This window comes from Pholis gunnellus (assembly GCF_910591455.1).
Source record: "Pholis gunnellus genome assembly, chromosome: 3".
Lineage (NCBI taxonomy): Eukaryota > Metazoa > Chordata > Actinopteri > Perciformes > Pholidae > Pholis > Pholis gunnellus.
Genome location: NC_136529.1, coordinates 3779725 through 3799351, shown reverse-complemented (window position 1 = coordinate 3799351; position 19627 = coordinate 3779725). Strand labels below are relative to the sequence as shown.

At 40.7% G+C, this 19627-nt stretch overlaps 1 protein-coding gene across 1 annotated transcript in view; it reads right to left on the bottom strand.

Annotated features, from left to right (window-relative positions):
* The window catches only part of LOC306715799 (copine-9-like), a gene marked incomplete at both ends in the record, with an annotated part of 132238 nt that overhangs the window by 21525 nt on the left and 91086 nt on the right, over window positions 1–19627 (bottom strand). Inside the window, 9 exon segments of the mRNA XM_079186275.1 lie at window positions 2832–3013; window positions 5179–5225; window positions 6990–7051; window positions 7209–7262; window positions 7566–7641; window positions 10800–10841; window positions 15080–15184; window positions 15653–15756; window positions 17843–17906. Coding sequence (XP_079042401.1) covers window positions 2832–3013; window positions 5179–5225; window positions 6990–7051; window positions 7209–7262; window positions 7566–7641; window positions 10800–10841; window positions 15080–15184; window positions 15653–15756; window positions 17843–17906 — 736 coding nt within the window.

Sequence of the window (19627 nt, the reverse complement as noted above, 5' to 3'; positions counted from 1 at the left end):
ACGAGCCGAATGCCGATGCTCTCGCCCACCACTGACTTCTGTCTTGGGTGGGAACAAGGAGGATCATGGGATTTGACAAACCTGATTGAAAACGACATTTTCAGGTCGGAGAAAAACAAATCCTCTAATGAAAGACCTGAGGCGTGTCATTGAGGTCTTTACACCCATCTGAGAAGATATGGCCATATTATTTCGTTACTTAAGAACACTAATCTCATCCTGCAGCCCTGGAACCTTTTTTGTGTTCGTCTCTCTCCCACTTTTCTCCTCGCTTCCTCTGAAGTTACTGTCCAGGGAAACAGTCGATTGGGATCCAAGGAGAAAGGCCTTCACACATCGGGGGAGTTGGTGTTTTTTTGTGCGATTAATTCCCACGTTTTTTCAAACTGTTGTCTTTGTCATTAATGCTTTTACACGGAACGCAAATATTACCTGGAAACAAACAACGCACGTTTTTTTTGGGAACGAGTTTGATTTTTTTTAACCTTTCTTAACGTGAATAAAGGTGTCAACTAATCACGTGAATCGAAACGGACATATTGAACACGTATACACAACCTTTTACAACAACACTGAGGCACCGACGGCTAACTTCATTACTCCTTTCAACCTCGAACAAAGGCGCAGACCAGATCCACGCCTTCTGCTCTTACCTTTCACAATAAAAGTCCCACACATATACACTGTATCTGTTCACCAGAGGGAACTCAAATTCACTCAGAGCATTTAGCTAAAAGGAAACTCAATATAACATCTCACAGTAGCTTAGGCTCAACAACCTCAGACACACCAAGAACTCTTGGGGTTGCTTTGTCTAAATATGGCCGTGATTGTATTAAGAAACAAAGAATAAATGATTAAAGGGCCCTTTAGATGATTCTAACATGCCATAAATACTGTATATGATAACAGTTATTGTTAAAATGGGATTTTGTTTAAGTGGTTGAAGCGAGTTTGCAGTCTTTGAATGACAGCCAAGGTTGGGGTAATTGGATTAGGCAAACATATTTAGAAGTATGCACCGGAAAAAACAACAGCTGATCTGAAATAACAATGGGCCCCTATTTGAGACAGGGTCCTAAAAATGCAGAGGCCAACGGAAACCACCATCATGTTGGTTTACGCTGTGCTTTAGCAGATAGTGCCAAACCAATTTGCCATTGATCAAACCACTACAAACTATTTAACACACAGTAAATCAGGGGCCCCAAGGTTCGGGGCCCCCAGGAAAGTGGGCCGCTTTGCATGATTAGTAATCCGGCCTCTGGGTTCACAAAGTATTTAAGAGAAACCACAATTCTCTCTACTCTCCTGAAGAATGTTAATTTGACTTTTTTACTCTTCTATTAACTCTCTTTTGTTCTCCACCAACTCCTGGGAAAAATATCTGTCTCTTCGGTGGCTGAATGCTCCACTCTTTTCACCAGCTAGTTGCTAACCGTGTCTGTTGGTTTGTCAGAGAAAAGAATGAAGCCTGGTGCGGCAATAGAGATGGGGGTTAATAAAACCTGAACCAAAAAACTGAACCATCCTATACAGAATAAAACGCTACGTAGAGCTGAGATGATCTGATCCATTGTTCAAACAAAAACTTTATCGCTTCATCATTTTATCCTATTAGACATTTGTGTGAAATTTGTGTTTTTTTTCGCAACCAGAAGTGACTTAAGAGGTTGGAGCTTAGTACGACTGCTGAACAAAACATTTTTACTAACCAATAATGTTATAATAAACTTTCCTGATCTGAAAACACACCGTGAAAGGGTCAAAGTTGTAAGTTGAAAACACAAAAAAATCTCAGACCGGATAAGGTCATGGTAGCGACCTGTCAATCACAAAGTAGCCCCACCCTAAAGCATACTCTGCTTTATGGTCTGTTTGACTCTAAATGGACCATCATTTACTAAATGAACATCATGCTGTGTTGAAGAAGACTTGAAACTAGAGATTGAGACCATAAACTCATGTTTACAATGTTTACTGAGTTAATAAATCAAGAGAGAAGTAGAGTCATTTTCTCATAGACTTCTATACAACCAGAGGAGTCGCCCCCTGATGGACATTAGAGAGAATGCAGGCTCGAGACACTCCAGCATTTGTTTCACTTTTCAGAAACGGTTGCCGCCTGGTTATGGCCAAAAATTTGTTTTTGTGAAGTCACAGTGACTTTGACCTTTGACCACCATATTCTAATCAGTTTGTTTTTCAGTCCAGGTGGAAGTTTGCGTCAAATTTGAAGAAACTCGCTCCAGGTGTTCCTGATATATTACGAGAATGGGATGGAAATGGTGAACCGGAAAAACATAATGCCTCCAGCCACAGCTCTGCCACGCGGAAGCATAAAAAAGCCCCAAAGTGGAGAGCACTCAAGTGCAGTCCACAAAGTGTTCTCCCATAGTCAATGTCCAACATTAAGAGGTCTCACACTATTGCATAGTGTTTCTGTTGCACACAGGGAACCATTTTCTTCTTCTTTTCTGTTTGGCTCTACAGAGTGTTCTATTTGGCCAAAGTCAGCCTTGAAGAAAGTCCAAAAGCAAAGCGGGCTCTACATCAATGGCCAGCGAGACCTTCAAGATCGACACATTTTACATCCTGGCAGTGATATAATCAGAGCTGATACAAACCAGACATAAGTTAAACCTTGAAGAAAAAGAAAGTTCAAGTTGGCAATGTTGTTTCTTTGCTGTTTAAGAAATGTGCTTAACGTATGAAAACAGATCATCAACTGAAGAGTCTGTTAGTATTTAGTCGAAAAGCAGAAGTACCTTCTCACTGAGTATCACAAAAATGCTTTGCACTAAAACAGAGACAACACAACTGTCTCTTACCAGTGGGAAGGCGTGGGAGATCTTGCCGTCCGGGGGAAGCTTAGCTCCAAAGCCATACGCTGGGAAGTTTTTGTCGCTGTCGTAGTCCTGGATGATCTCACCCACAGCCTTCAGAGCCATGGCGTACGCGTTCATCTGGTACGGACTCATGTAGTGCAGTGAGGTGGGCTGGGACGGGTTACCTGGAGAGAGAAGCACCATATTAACACAAACAAATACTTTTCAGAGAATCAGGACCGTGGTGAATTCATAGCAGTCATGTTCACTGAAGTTAATGTATGGCACATGAATAAAATAAGTCTATAGCCAGAAATACTGGCAGAATATGCATGCAGACATGACACAGGAAGTTACAAGTTTTGAGGTAGATGTGGTCCTATTTGTATACATTTTTCGCATGCAAGAAAATATGATACATGAGGGGAAAAAAGCATTTCTTTGCTCTTTTGCATCACGTTTACCGAGACAAATGAGCAGCAACAAAAAATAAGATTTCTGGTACGAATCCTAAAGATAAAGTGTTATCTCCGCAACTGTTGACTGCGCATCCTAAACGTAATTCCAAAGCTGTATAAATGTATACTTATAGCAATACAGCAGTGTGGCAAACTTGGTCATAACAGGGACAGGACAGAGGCAGCATGTGATGTTCAGTATGTTATGTGTTAAACATACAGAGAGTGAGACAGCTTTTTTGCTTGTTTATCTAACACCTTCTATCAGAATGATTGAAGAATGCATGATAGCCTCAATCATAATGTGCTGCTGTCAAGTGGCTGAGGATAGGATAAGAGTACGGAATCCCTGAGAGGCAAGTGAGAAAAACAAATCGATAGATCGATTTTCTCTCCCGTGTTTATGACTTAATTAAGAACTGGTGAAAAAAGGTTTTGTCAGAATAATCTTTCTAAGTTCCTTAACTTGTTTTCTCCATCTGTGATAACAGAAAACTTGTTGTCGTTGTCAGGATCAGTGTATCAGTGTTTTTCTGTTGCAATACTGTTTTCGGCCACAAGAGACTGAAGTACCCGACTACCTCATGTTCTGAGCATGGTTGTAGAAAGAGAACTGGATACAGCGTTGGAGGCGGGGACTTGTTAATTCCTATGAAAGTTTCAGAGTGGCACTTGAAGCAAAAAAAGTTCAACTTCAGAGCAGAATTCAGAAGAAATTACCCAAATCATCCGTCGATCTTGGCATCCATGGGCACATTGAGCAAGTGCACCAGCGTTTCCTTTAACCCTGCCTCCATCAATTGGCCCAACCATTGCTCTCGGGCTCAATCACATGAATGAAGGAAGAACTATAACTCTGGATTCAGCTATGAGCGCATGTTTCAAATAAGGGATATTCAGGTGTTCCTGCTGGGAAGTTGATTTAAACTAAAAAAAAAAATCCACTGAGTAACAGACGCCTGTTTTTCCCAAAGTCTATGGGAAAAAGGCTTCCAATGCATCTCGTGACGGAACCCCAGATATTCTAAATCCACCGTTTGGCCGCTATGTAAAGTTTGCTTCAAAGCCCCGAGCTCTTCCTGGGCGCTTGGTTCTAAATATGACTAAAAGTATTCATGTTTTCTTCCAGGTGAGTTTTCATTTCTCCATGCATTCTAAACACAAGTGCAGTCATTGTGTATTAGCAAGTTATGTAACACCATTTTCAGGAATTAAATAAGTAAGGAACTTTTTTGATCACCAGTCCTGCAGTCATAATTACAGGAGAGAGAACATTCTAGATTTTGTTTCTTATTTGCGTCTCAGGGCTTCTTTTCTAAATCATGTAGAAATGCAGGATAAGAAAATAGAGTTGAGGTTATCTGTAGTGTTTCCATGGTTAAGATTCATTCTCCCATGCTCCAATTTTTAATATAAACTACTTTTATTCTGAATATCTGAGGTATACATTGGAGGTCACATTGTACCTTCTGAAACATTGAACTACAGCTCCATCGTCAAATATCTTCCTCATGCAGTTATGAATCTAGCTTGAACAAAAGAGCTAAGCGCACTCTGACTTGCAGTCATTGAGCAGAGATAATGTGCTAATGTTAGCCAAATTCTTATTCTGCTGAACTGCTTGATGTTTTATAGTAACAACATTACGGTGACTAGCTGGGAACTACTGTTGTACAGTAATAATCTAGTCTTATCATGGTCGTCATAATGACATTGATTTTGCAAATCTTTTATATTCGTGCAGTGAAAATCCCCCGTACAGAGAGGACCAACCCAAAGATGAGAATGCGGTCCATGACTAGAGTAATAACAGTGACAATCACAAACGCTGTGGGTAAGACAGCAGATGTGTGGACATTTCCTGTATGCACACAGATGTGATGCGGTCCTACCGTTGGATGCTGTGAAGTCTATGGCCACGGTGAAATTGAGTTGTGTCCTGGTGAGAGATCGAGCACATCAGTGTCATTCAAAGCAGAGACGTTAGGTCTGTGCCAGCATCTCCAGATGGGAGCACATTTACAGCGGTCCAGATTGAGAACTCATCACACTCAGTGCTGTCCCTTATAAATCACAAGGCAGGGGATCTGCACTATTATTCCCAAAATACAGTCCGTTACGGTGCTTTTACATTCAAGTGATGATAATCACTCTTTTGTGTTGATATTCAGTTTTATTGACACCATATATCTGGGGTGTAATCACAATACACTTTGGGGATTACAAGTAGGAACACATTCAACGAGAATGTCTGATGTTCCAAATCTGGGTTCAAATGAGCAAATATTGCAATTTCTTTCCTTGGCTGTCCAAGGAAAAAAGAAAGACTACGATTTATAGGTTACTTTAGGTTAACCTCTGACCTGATTTTTGCGATATTTAAAAGCTGAAGAGTAACAGTAGTGAACAGCTGATGCGAGCTTCCGGCAATCTCTCAAACTTTTGCAAGAAATACGCATTCGCGATAAAACGAGTGAACCTATTCCAGCCACGACCCCCAATATACACGCCTTGGCCTTGTGATGTCATAACATTAATTGTGAAAAAGAACTGAAACGTTTTTCTTTGGTATTGACGTATAACTACAATTTTATACTGTATTCTGCAGATGCTTTGGAAAAACAATGGAAGGCTTATTTGAGATTGTGTTCATGCTTTGCAGACAGCCGCTGATTTCAAATTATAGAAAATCAACTTCCAGATCAACATGCAGAGACTTGCAACTTAGGTCACAGAGAGGACATTGCATCTTCTGTTATCATAGTGTGTTACGGCAGTAATATAGTGCTTCAGTTCCATTTGACAACAACATAACACAATGTGTCATAAGTCCAAGTCGATGCACCACCTCCAGTCATTTCTATTTCCCAACAGAAGGTCTAAATGCTTTTTCAAACCCTCCTCCACACTGCCAAGAATACCATTCTTCTGGGAGGATAATGAACACCGTATTTATTGGTCTAAATGTAGACACATTATAATTTGCTGGAATCATCCAAACAAACACCCAACATTTGTTAATTGGTGTTATTAATTGTAGAATGCAAACCCCTCTCAGGTTGCTGAACTTCCAAAGGAGAAAAGAAAAAGATAAATAAAGGACATGAGCATGTCGTCCTTGATGGTAATTACAGCCCCACGATCAAACAGACAGAATGCTTATACTGTGATCAATTCACTAATTAGGCAAAGTGTTAACAACAAGTTGATGTCCATTGTTCTTAAATAAATAGAAAACTGGCTTTGAGAGCAGAAAGGGCCGTCTGACAGCAAGATAAAATGGTACAAATACTCTAAATATACATCGAATACATCTTTTGCAAAAACGGTGTGAACTCCCATTAGTGACCAAATTAAGCTAATGAGCTAACGAGCTTGTTCACTAACTAACCGTTAGCATTCTTGTAATTTTAGATAGCTTTATTTTTCTTTTTCAAAAAATCTTCTATTGAAGAAAAATGGTGATATAATGGGGAACAAAATGCCAGCAGCAGTAAACAGAACGGTCGAGCACTGAGAGTTATTGTGACTAGAACTAGCCAAGTCGATTAGCATGTTAGCTCACCAGCCACGGCCGTTCACCAACTAGCCCTGTAAGTAGTCACAAAGACACCACAGTGGTCCGGTGTGACCAGGCCTTAAAACAAGCAGGAACCCCCATAGAGTCACTTAATGGCGACGCTGATAGAGACTGAGCTCTTACCCTCCTCTGATGAAGTCGACGAACGTGCATTCTGACTCCACTTTGAAAGACAGCAGAGTCACCTTGGAGACAGAGACAGAGTGAAAGGGAATATTATAAAGAGAGATAGACGACATGGGACAGAGAGGTGGATCAAGACGAGAAATCATAGCAAACATCATCCGTTTACTGCTCTGACATGTGACAGCTGCTGATGAAACGCACTCCGGCAGCTCTTACCGTCCCCGAATTGACGTATTTCTTCTTCTTGCCTTTCTTTTTAGGATTCAAAACCTTGGCCGCAATACAGGAAACGAGAAATTAGTTTCTGTCGGAGCAGAAATGTGTACCTACTCGATGCATGTCTGAGCTCCTGTGGGTGGATGTCGATAATATATTGTCCTCAGATGAGGGGCTACAATTTATTACACAAGAAATGAATAATATATAACACTGTGAAGGGAACTATTGATGTTGTCGCGAGTTCCCAAAACAACGCTACATTTCTGATGTTCTTTACACATTCAGCAAAATAAAGTTTGGGATTCCGTATTGATCAAGTTCTTCAACTTATTCCTGGCTGTTCTTGCATTTTACCTCGTAGACATTGAACTGGCTTTGGCCTCTGGACAGCTCTCTGTAGCTGGTGGTGAACTCTCCGATAAAGTCATGACTGGAAGAAGGATGGATTTCGACAGGAACGAGACAGAGAAGAAGGAGGGGAATAGTTATAGTACATCAGCAACATGATTCCCAATTCCCTGTGTGCTTTAACAAAGAACAAACACAACAGAGAGAGAAAAAGTCCAAATGTGGTATTTAGTAAATGCAAGCAAAACACAACATTAAAGTTGGCAGCGGAACACCACGTATCATGCTCTGAAGTTAGGCTAACATGTTAGCAAACAGTTGCCTAGCTAATCTTGCATACCACTGGACCCATCAGCCTAACAATTGTTGTGCTCATTTATGACTGTGTGCTCAAGGACCTCTTGTGGTTGCAGCGATTCCAACTTTCTAAAGAAACATATTTTGACTGTTTTACACCTTTATTGTCTGGTGACACTTAACCGGCCAGTTGGGCCGCAGCCCATTAACAACTGCTTCAGTTTGCAAACTTGTTCCTGTCCAAATTTGCTCGCTTGCTATAGACGGTAAGCCACAATAGCAGGTAGAATTGGTCTGGTAGAATTCACGATACATTTTTCCATCAACTCTGTGTTGGTCTCCACCAAGTCCTGAGGGAAATACCTGGCTCTTAAGTTGCTGAATGCTCCACTATGTTTAACAGCTGGTCTCCAACTGTGTCTGTCTGTTGTTTGGTGCTGGGCAGGTAGCAAACAGTGGTGTTATCGCGGCGTTTTATCTGAAAACGGCTGCCTGCTGTCGTTGGGAGCGAGGTTAAGGAAAGCAGTGAGACTGGAGGTCCAGCTGGAGCAGCAGTGCCAGCACAGGTTATAAATAATATAAACCCATTTCACTCTCAAACCTCTTCCGGCCCAGGATGACATTTTAAATGAAGTGCGACTCTCACGCTGAGCAGCAACTTTAAAACACTTTTTTAGCCATGTGGAAGTCTGTGACTACTTTCAGTTTAAAATCAATCTGAAACAGCACGGTGTGAGTTGTGACCAGCTTCTCCAAAGAGACTTTCTTTTATCCAGGAGAGGAATAGGATATGAATTTAAATGTTTGGCTATGTATACCCAACATCCCAAATATGCAACACCAAGGGTAGAAGATGACTCTTACTAAGTAGAATTCTGGTCAAAGCGAGGTGTAACATTTTTATTTAAGAGGCCAATGATTAACTGTGTAGTACAATTACATGTGTTTTCATTAATTAGCCAGTTGCTTGGGTGTCGGTCTGGCTATCAATTAATTCAGTTATTTCCTCTCCAGAGGTGTCATTTATAAAACAGTGAGTAGGATCCACAGTTAATGTTTGCATACGTACGGATGAGGTAATGTCTCTACGTCAAACATATTGTGATTAATACAACTTTACGTACAGTACGTCTGCCAGTGCTCAATTTAGATCAGCCTCATTTCCCGCCCTCTAGACACCCACATTCAACAATAGATTATCAATGCAGAGCACCTCATACATGATGATGCATAGAGAGCCTGCTGATCAAGGATTCTTCTCCGGTACATCATGGCGATACCCAAGAGAAGGACCAATTAGTTTTTTCCTGACACAGAAGTGGAGGTGCTTATGTGCGAGGTGATCCCTGAACACTCGTTCCCTCCTAATTCTTCCGTTCACGTAGACCCAACAGTGCCAGTGCATCCATCTCGCAGCATTATGAGCGTCACTACAATATTTAGACTCATCTGTTTACAGAAGTCAGACTGACCAGTGCATCTATCACCCTGGGATATCATTTGAAAATGGTAGTTTGATAGGTGAACACAATTTACTTATCTATTTAAGTTTATATATATATATAAATGATATACATATGTATATATATATATACATATATGTCTGCTATGCTGCTATGTCAAGGGTTATCTATTAATCTAACAACATATAGAGATATAATAAATCTGAATTTGCATGTAATTCCACTACTTCCACAGTGTATGGTCCCTGCACTTGATCTGTGCCAGAGGGGAGAGCCCAGCCCTTAAATCTCCTCCTCTTGGGTGGATCCTCAGGAGAAAGAAGGTTCAACACATGATTTTTCATCTGAACAGGAAAACAAATCCCCTCTAGCATCATCAGACTGGCAAATATCAACTCCCTGCATGCCCTCAGATCATCGCTGCATCCAAATATATCACCACCTGAAGCTGTGCGCGACACCAACGCTGCCTGTGTAATGCTGATATTTGGAGGGGGAATTATCAAGGAGCAAACAACAAGCAATCATCTCCCAGTGGGAAAGAAGGAGAAGATAAGGGGGGGGGGGGACCGAAACAAAGCAATGAGGCTCAGGTAAAGACAGAGACGTGTAGCTAGTTTCTCTATGTTTCTTTATTTTAGTTATCACAACATGTCTGCCCTCCTTTTACCTCTTATATTCAACAGTGTTTAGAGCATTCTATATAATGTGTTACTGTATTACTATATTACTGTAATATACCAGATAAACATTTACAATTAAAGGACTACATAGTCCGGCCTCAGTGATTATAAAGTAGGTTCAATGTTATTCTTCAGAAAAATGATGAAGTTATATGGTTAAAAATCTTTACTGAGTAAACATTGTGTCAGAATATTAAAGTGTTTGGGGTGAGCTGTCCTAATTGGTTTGACTGCTTGTTAAACTCTGTCCTGATTTCTATTTGTGAAACGCACAATATGAGATGTTGCTAAATAGTGAAAGTAATGTAACAAGCAATTCTGCTCAATACTTTTACTGTTGAGTAATTGGTGAAGTTATGTTTTTAAATGTTTGTTCTTTTTAAATGAGAATATGTAATGAGTAATTCATAACCTGAGACCTTTTAGTATTGCAAACTGCTCTCCACACATATCAGTGAAAGCAGCTCCCCTTGTGAGCCACTTGGCCCAAATGTAAGGTTTCCACGCAGTCAGTGAGAGAGAGAAGCTGTGTCGGTGCTGCGGTCAGCGCTCATTAACCCCGACCCCCCCTGTCCTTTCACCTGCTGGTTGTTTTTGATTTATTACTCAGCGTGTGCCAGGCGGGTGGAGCCCTCCTTCAGTTCTAGCGCGTAATAATCAAGACTGAAATGCTCCGCGCTCGTGTCTGACAGAACAAGGTGTGACATTTCAGGTATCCAATCTTGAGCTGAAAATGAATAAAGAAAAAAAAAAAGAAAAAAGAAAAAAGAAGGGGGATTGAGAGCGTGAGAACTCACCTCCCGTCTCTGTCCCAGTCGTATACGTCCACCTTGACCGTCCTGGAGGTGAGACGAGGGAGTGGAGGTGAGACGGACAGATGTGAGAATCACGGAGAGGAGGAAGAGTGTGAGGGTGAGAAAGAGAAACGTCAGAGGGAGAGGGATCAACAGTTTATGTCAAGTGAAGGAAGTAAACAATCAATAGGAAGTTTCACAGGGAAGTTTTTAACACAAACCAGTAAAAAAAAAAAAAAGGATTCACATTATATGATAAACAATGTCTGATGTCATAAAGGAGGCTTTTAAAGGAATATACCTATACTTATGGAACTGATCCTTATATGCAACACTTCTATATATAACCCTGAGTGGATAATACTTGGCATGTGCTTTGTCACAGTGGGCCAATAGCAGAACGGAATATTCAAAGTACACTGGTGCACACAGAAGAATACACATTGCATCTTGATTCCAGCACAGAGACCAACCAGTTCACCCAGTTTGCTGTAGAATAATCAAGGTCCTAACATCACAGCACTAAATTATGTATTAATGTCAAAATTGTAACTGTCAATCACTAATTATGTGACACATATGAGCCTGGGCAGTTAACCGCGGCTAACCAGCCTCAGTAATAACATATCATTAGCCCTTTGGAACCTGATTTCACTCACATCACTTCAAACCTCTGACAGCTAAACAGGTGCAGCTGTGTGTACAGTAGAGATGTCACAACACCACACATTTAGGAGTTGATAACAATACCCGTGAAATTCCACGATTCTGGATATTAAATTCGATACCATGGTAAAAAAACTAAAATAAAACAATACATCCCTTCTACTTCAACACGCTCCCTTATTACTGTTTCATACTGTTTTGTTTTTGATAATCCACCTCACCAAAAACTACAATTTACAAGATTACATTTGACCACATCATGTTAACGTTATAATTAAGTCACTTTTACTGGATATAGCTTGAACATAATGTAACTCAATGAAACCTTCGTTAGGTGTTAGCTCCGTTTGCTGCCTACCGGCAGCTAACAGCAACAGCTGATTTCAACACAGATCAAACTATAGCATTTTCTATTGTCCCCGGGACGATTCGCCGCTAGTCTCGATGTCCTGAACCCCCGAAACCTACATTACTGTAGAGAAATGAGCAGTTTTAAGAAATTTGGCATTGACTTGGTACCAAATTATTGATTATTGTGACACCCATAGTGTACAGTATGCTTATAATACACTAAATGTCATCTATTTCATCTTCTCTAAAATCATTTTTATATTGTCAACAAATTATATGAAAAAATCAACAATGTGTTAGCCCATATCCCAATACTACTCTGTCTTTGGCACTTAGTCTTACATCTTTAAAGACGGCTCACAAATGTAGTATCATTTTAAAGAAAAGAAAAGAAAAAACAATTTCCTAAAAGAGATGGTCACTGTAGTATTCAGCAAATGTTAATCGTACATGAAGAAATTGTGCATTTAGTGGGGACTATTTTCAGGGGTGGATTAATCAACATTTGGTGCTGTAGTGAGTATTTGTGGAAGCAGGACGGTGTGTGTGGGATTGAGTAAAAATAAACTACAGTGTGTGTGTTCATGGTGATGAAGGAACATGTCACCCAGTGCAACAGTTTGGCTCATTGATGTGTTTTAATGGAGCTCTATGGCACAGAGGAACAAGATACGTCAAGCCTTGATACACACACAATACTTGGTAGTGGATACATTCATAGCTGTCTTTCCATGGTATTTCTACCACGAGTAAGAAAAGATGTGACCATCGCCATGCCCAGGCAGTGTGGTGGTCATTGAGGTTGGAAAGGATAATGTTTGACGAGCCCCTATTTTCACATTACTTTTGTAGTGTCTTTTGTATAAAATGTGCTCATTACAATGTCAGATTTAATTACAATAAATTAAATCAATGAAATTAAGATAATAGGCCAGTTTTGAAGAAGAAGGGGAAAAAAATTTGTTTGTGTGTGTGTTAGATTGTATGTAATGGTTTCCGACCAGTGTAAATCAAGCGGCAAACTCCGGTTCTAAAAAGTGAAGCCAAGGAAGTGTCTTAAACTTGCATTCTCTCTAATGACCATCAGGGGGCGACTCCTCTGGTTGTATAGAAGTCTATGAGAAAATGACTCTACTTCTCTCTTGATTTATTACCTCAGTAAACATTGTAAACATGAGTTTATGGTCTCAATCTCTAGTTGCAAGTCTTCTTCAACACAGCATGATGTTCATTTAGTAAATGATGGTCCATTTAGAGTCAAACAGACCATAAAGCAGAGAATGCTTTAGGGCGGTTACTGTGATTGACAGGTCACTACCACTAGCAGAGCTACATACAGTGTTTATACCTCACTCCTCCACAGTCTAAATATGGTCACTTGAAATCACTGGGTGCAAAAAGCCAAGATGGCGACGGACAAAATGCCAAACTCAAGGCTTCAAAACATCACGACGACTACGTCCACTTCTTACATAGTCTGTGGTGTAAATAAATAACTTGTGAGATTGCCGCTGCATTGCCTCCATGTTGGTCTCAATAACACCAGCACTGGCCTGAGACTGAGAGCATGGCCGACTGCTGGCATTATTCTGACCAGCACAGGGTCCAACCTCATCTTCACATAGTTTCATTTGGCTTTACTTTTGTCAAAAGAAAAACAACATCTAAGGAAGTCAGTATTTCCAGTGGCAGTTTAAATAAAGGGAAACTCACAGAGCTAATGAGCTCAAATGACAAATCTGGCAATCAATTAACTAATGCAGCAAATTGCTTTGTGAACTCTCCCTCTCTCCCTAAAGCAACAGTTTATCAAACAAATCATTCCCAGGAGTAAAAAAGTGATTAAAAACTTGTGTTATAAACGAGGAACCAAAATGTGTTGTAACATTACCAACAGAGCATTAATTAGCTTATCATAGCAACAGTCTAGAACATCAGGTCCATGTACATTCATGTGTTGTTCCTCATTAGTACTGGATGTAATTGTTTTTTATTTTATATATATATAATCTTATATGATGCACATATTATATAAGATTCATTATACACACTTCACTTAGGTGCAAGGCTGTCAGAACAGCATCAATAAGGAAGAAGGTCTCGCCTGCACACTTGCTGAATGCCACATGATCTTCCATGTTCATGTTGATCTCTGTTCATTCTGACCTGACGAAGATCCGAATAGGATCAAAGTCAAAAAATGAGAGTCTCAAAAAAAAGGCCGGGGGCGTGGTCACTACAAACAAATAAATGCCCCAAATACAGGCTGAGGGAATCCATGCTATGATTTGGTGTCTAAAACCTGGGATATTTGCAGGTTTCTGCTAGAACTGCATTTCTTCGGTGATTGGATGGTAACCACTTAAACCCACTTAATGTTAATAGTTAGGAAAGCTCTGCATGCCCCAGGTCTCTGGTTTGTGAGTGTGATTATTCTCAAAGTCACAACAGGGGGTTTCATACAGTGATGTCGAGTTTCACAAAATGGTCTCACTATGTGACATGGCTACTATGTGAACAAAAATCATCAACCATGAACACAACTGGGCTCATTGAAGGGACTCAACTTTCCAGTCAAACCCACTTCATGCAATTCCAAGACCGTTTAGGGAGCCCAATATGCAGAAATGTTACAATATACCATTTAGAAAAGGCACACAAAAAACTGCCAGGCTTTTGCCCCAAACTGTCTGTAAGGGTGCTGGTGGGTACTTTAGAACCCATTTTCATTCATATATGTTGAAGTGAGACATCAAGGGACCCCATCAAAAGTTGCCAGTTGTCCCTCGACAAAATGTAGCCTAACTTCGTAGCGTTGTTGAGCCTCCTTCCTGACAGGCTGACATGACCTGGCTGGTAGCAGTGGATTCATCTGGTCTGCTAGTTCCATCTGAAACTCATATCGTCTGCTACAGCCTCTAAATAACAGTAATGTTGTCCAGGATCAGAGGTTTACGTTTTTAGAATGGCTCTCAACCATATCATAAGCATCTATGCAGATGTCTGATGTAAATTTACATTTCTCAAACTGTATATTTTAGTTCCTCCCTTTTTGGACGTCTCCAATGTCGTTTCTTCAGGTTACATTTACTGACATACGGTCATTATTAGATTTATAGTGCATTCAGGATGAATTTAAACTGCTTACAACCAACAGGATGAACACAAGGTCATTTATCACCTGCCAGCAGATAAAACAAAAATCTCCATAGAGGCGAGGTGGATCCCAATAACATTAACCTCTGACCCCCGTGCTGTCGCCTCACCTGTCATAGTCTCCATTACAGAGCGCCCGGACAGGAATGGTGAACGGCTGCCAGACGGGGTTCAGATTGTTCTTGATCACGTCAGTCTTGTGGCAGATGGTGAACCTGGAAACACAAAGAGACGGCTTGACATTTGAACTTTTTGTTGAAAAAAACACATGTTGGTGGGAGCTAGGATTGAAAGGAAGTCTGTCAAAAAGATTTTTTACAGCGGTTTCATCTCCACCTCCTGTAGTATGTAATAAGTAAATATGTTTGACAAGGAATATATGTGTGTATATGTATAATACTAGCTCACTCTGACACACACTTGAAATGCATTTCAGCATGAGACACAACTGTCTCACAGAGGGTTTGGATTCTGAGCTGCATGTCTGAAATATTGAAGGATACAGTAAGTACAGACTAGAACTTTCTGTCTCGTTTTTAAGAAAATCGATTAACCCTTCTTCCATCCAGTCACTGTCACTAACAAGGGAAGTTTGGCGACAGATGAGCAGGACACTCGCCTCCACTGAAGGACAAACAGACGGATTGTACAACACAAGTATCTTCACGGAAACACACACTTACGTCCCGTCCTCGTTGCTCCGGTAGAAGACGAGGAAAGGGTCAGACTTGCCGAAGAAATCCTTTTTGTCCAGCTTGTTGGCACAGAGCTGCATGGTAGCTATGTCCTGGAGGACAACAACAGTTTATCGTTTACACCGTTTACTCATTAGCTCACTTCACACAGTAGGTATAGCTACTATGGCCAACACCAGATTGTATTATATGAACTTAATTAACTTAATGAGGTATATACGGGATTCAGAGCATTAATGTCGCAGCAAAAAACTATTGTGTATATAAAGATATAGTAATGTCTACCTGAGCAGAGGATGAAGTGACTCTCCCTCTGTGTGTGTTGTCATCAGAGTTTCTCTGTGCTTTGTTTACATGCTTGTAGTGAATGTCATTCATAGGGGTGGGAATCCCACCCAGAGGCCCCACGATACTTTATCACGATACTTAAGTCACATACGAGCTCATTGCGATTCCTAACATTTTGCAAAATGATAAGTACTGCGATAAAATATCCTGCGATTTATTAGCTTTTTTCAACAACAAATTACCAAAATGCCATTAAAGCCAATGCGGAAACTTGCATTCTTTCTAATGGCCATCAGGGGTCGACTCCTCTGGTTGCATGAAGAAGTCTGGTTGTACAGAAGTCTATGAAAAAATGACCCTACTTCTCACTTCACTTCTTGCTAGTTTCAAGTCTTCTTCAATGCACGGAGCATGCTTTAGGGCGAGGCTACCTTGTGATTGACAGGTCTCTACGGCGGTGTCCGGTCTGGGAGTTGTCCGTCTTAGAACTTGAACCCTTTCAGTGTGTTTTAACTTCATGAAAGTTAATTGTAACATCCTAAAAATGTCTTCGGCGTTCAGTTGTACTTAGCTCCACCCTCTCTTGTTACACAGCGGTCATAAACAAAATGCAACACTTGAGGCTTTGAAACCGTAGTCAACCTACCAATGGGTCACGGTGACTACTTCCAATTCCTAGATACAGTCTATGGTTCCCCCGAAGGTAAACACTGGTAGCTCTCTCATCACAGCTGCCGTCGTTTGCACTGTTAGCGCTTTTAGCACTGTTAGTGCTCGGCAGTCGCCATGTTGAGAAACGTGGGGACACAAAAGGTATGCTCTGAGTCTCATATAGAGAACTTTTAACTTACCTCAAATCTGAAGTCATTTTAATGTAATGCATTTTTAAAGTTAGCAGTCCTGTTTAAAAACACTGCTGGAGTTTATCAGGCTCCTTTCTCAACATGTTTCAGTCTGACATGGGTTTAAAGTCTCACTGTGCAACCGGGTGACAGCTGAAACAAACACAGACAGGTGTACAGGGCTTTCTTTCTTCTTCTTATAATTGAAGTTTTGCCCGAATACACTGCAGGCAGTTTTTGCACTAATCTAACATCTAATGTCTGACATGCTGGGTTGTTATTAAACTTAAAACCTTGAATAGACAGAACTGATACATTCAAATAGAACTAACCAGGGACAGACACAGGCATTCAACAGGCCTCATGAACCATAACGAATACATGTAAATGTAAACTTCGTATTCTGAAGCCTTCAAGGACTCTGCAGTAAACCACCATCGCTGCTATAGAGCCCGCGCTGTTAGTTTCAAATGCATGAGAGAGTATCAGGAAGGTTAAACGTAATTCTGTGTAAACATTACAGCAAACTCAGCTTCCTCAGTATTCACATCATTAGCAGCATGCATGGAACTGCATGTGTTTGCATGTAGAAGTGAGGACTGTAATACCATGGGAGCATGTTTGTGTGGTGTGTGTGTGTGTGTGTGTGTGTGTGTGTGTGTGTGTGTGTGTGTGTGTAGGTGTGTGTGTGTGTGTGTGTGTGTGTGTGTGTGTGTGTATGCTTCTCTCTTTGATTGGAGTGTCTTATTATTTATCCACGGTGGCAAGAAAAGTGAAGTATAGACTTGAATAAATAATTCATGAGCGCCTCTCATCATCGCCTTGAAGGAAAAGTACAAATTCACTTTCCCTCCACTTGATGCCAATGACAAAATGATTCTGTCTGTGCGGCCATTTAAATTCACTCAGCAAAGTTAAAAATGGAAACACGGGAAACCTGACAGCTTAACTTTCTGACCCCCGTGTTGGACTGCTTATATCACAGAGTGTGTGTGTGTGTGTGTGTGCCTCATGAAACACAGTGTGCTGAGTTTGATCTGGTACGAACCCGGCAGTTACTGAGCTCCTCGGCGGAGAAGATGATGGTTCCACACTTCTTCCCTGGAATCCCACTGAGAGAGAGAGAGAGAGAGAGAGAGGGAGAGAGAGAGAGGCTGAGGAACAATCAGTTTTGTTCAGGTCAGTTTTTGCCTCAAAAACAATATGTGCACACCAACACTGTCCCAAGAAATGAAATGGAATAATACTTCAAACTAAATGATAACACCACTACTTAGTATCACTTCTTATACACTTTGTATTTTACTCTTGTATTTAATATTTGTTGTTATATTTTACTTTAGATATACATTTGTTACATTATTTATTCACCGTACTCTTATTGCTATTGTGTTATATTTTGCAATGGTGTTAGTATTATTTCTAAACACTTAATAATTGTTATTCTATTGTTCATATATGTTTAGATTTTTATTCTATTGTATTTTGCTATTCTGCTGTTGTAATCTTTAATGAAAGAATTTGTGATTGATAAAGTTATACCTCATCATATCTAATGATTAACAACGTGTTGCTCCCACCTTTCATGTTGAAGCTTGTACATGAAGTAAAGCCGGTACTGAAAACTATGAGCAAAGACATCTGTAATAAAATAAAATAAAATAAAAAACAAAAACTATGACAAAATCAATCAAAACATCTTCCAACACATTAAATGACAACATACCGATTGCAAAAGACAGATGATTAGACAAATGAGGTGATTACTGTTCAATGCAATGTCCTATTAGAAGTGGATTCAGCTGTTTGACCTGTGACCAAAGGCAACAACATGTAAAGGGCGCTTGGGAGAAATCCTACAGTGAGGCGATGATGTTGGGAGAAAGGTTGATAGCAGATATCAGAGGTTTAACTGTGAGCTAAACATGTGTCCATTCCTGTATTAAATGCCCATTTCAGGCTTTGAACACCCCATTTTGATGTAGTCTTTTGAAAAATATGTTGATGAGTTTCAGATGAAGTAGTGCCGTAAACACGTTTCCCTTTCGTGGTGGGCCCGACTGCTTGGCTCCCGGTCCACGGCGTACCGCGGGGGAAGTGAGGAAGAGTTTGGTGCTAACATTAGCATATCCAGCATCCAGCAGCAAAAGTTAACTGCCGTTTCCATCAACTAGTTTGGAGCGAATGAACCCAGCTACAGTGTAGTTTGCTCAGAAGTTGATGCTATAGGCTATGCATGGCTGTGATCCACCAGTTGTTCTGGAGGAGACGGACCAACAAGTGGAGTGAAGGAGTAAATGAAAACAATTCTTCCAATATGCAAAGCTTTGGAAGTAATACGTTTACTAGTTAGAATGCTTCATGCAGCAGGCAACATGGTTTGTGACTTCCTCTTTCTTAGTGTCAACCAGGCTACACACACACACACACACACACACACACACACACACACACACACACACACACACACACACACACACACACACACACACACACACAGTGTAAATGGGGGAGATCCTACGCTGCACATCACACAATCAGACAGTGACCCTCCATCTGCAGCCGGTCACAGTCCAACCTGGTGATTGATGTTAGCGACAGTGACAGAAATGCTGACCCCGGATCAGATCCCCACCACTCAGAATGATCACACGCAGGAGGAAAAAAAGAGGACTTCTGCTCTGGAGACACGCCACCAATCTTCTGTCTGATCATGGATCGACTCCCAGCCCCCGTGTTTCTCTCAGGGGAGATTTGATTTCTCATTCGGTGATGAATTATGGGACAATCTCGGTAATTGTATTGAAATTGGATCTGGATTAGAAAAAGGAGG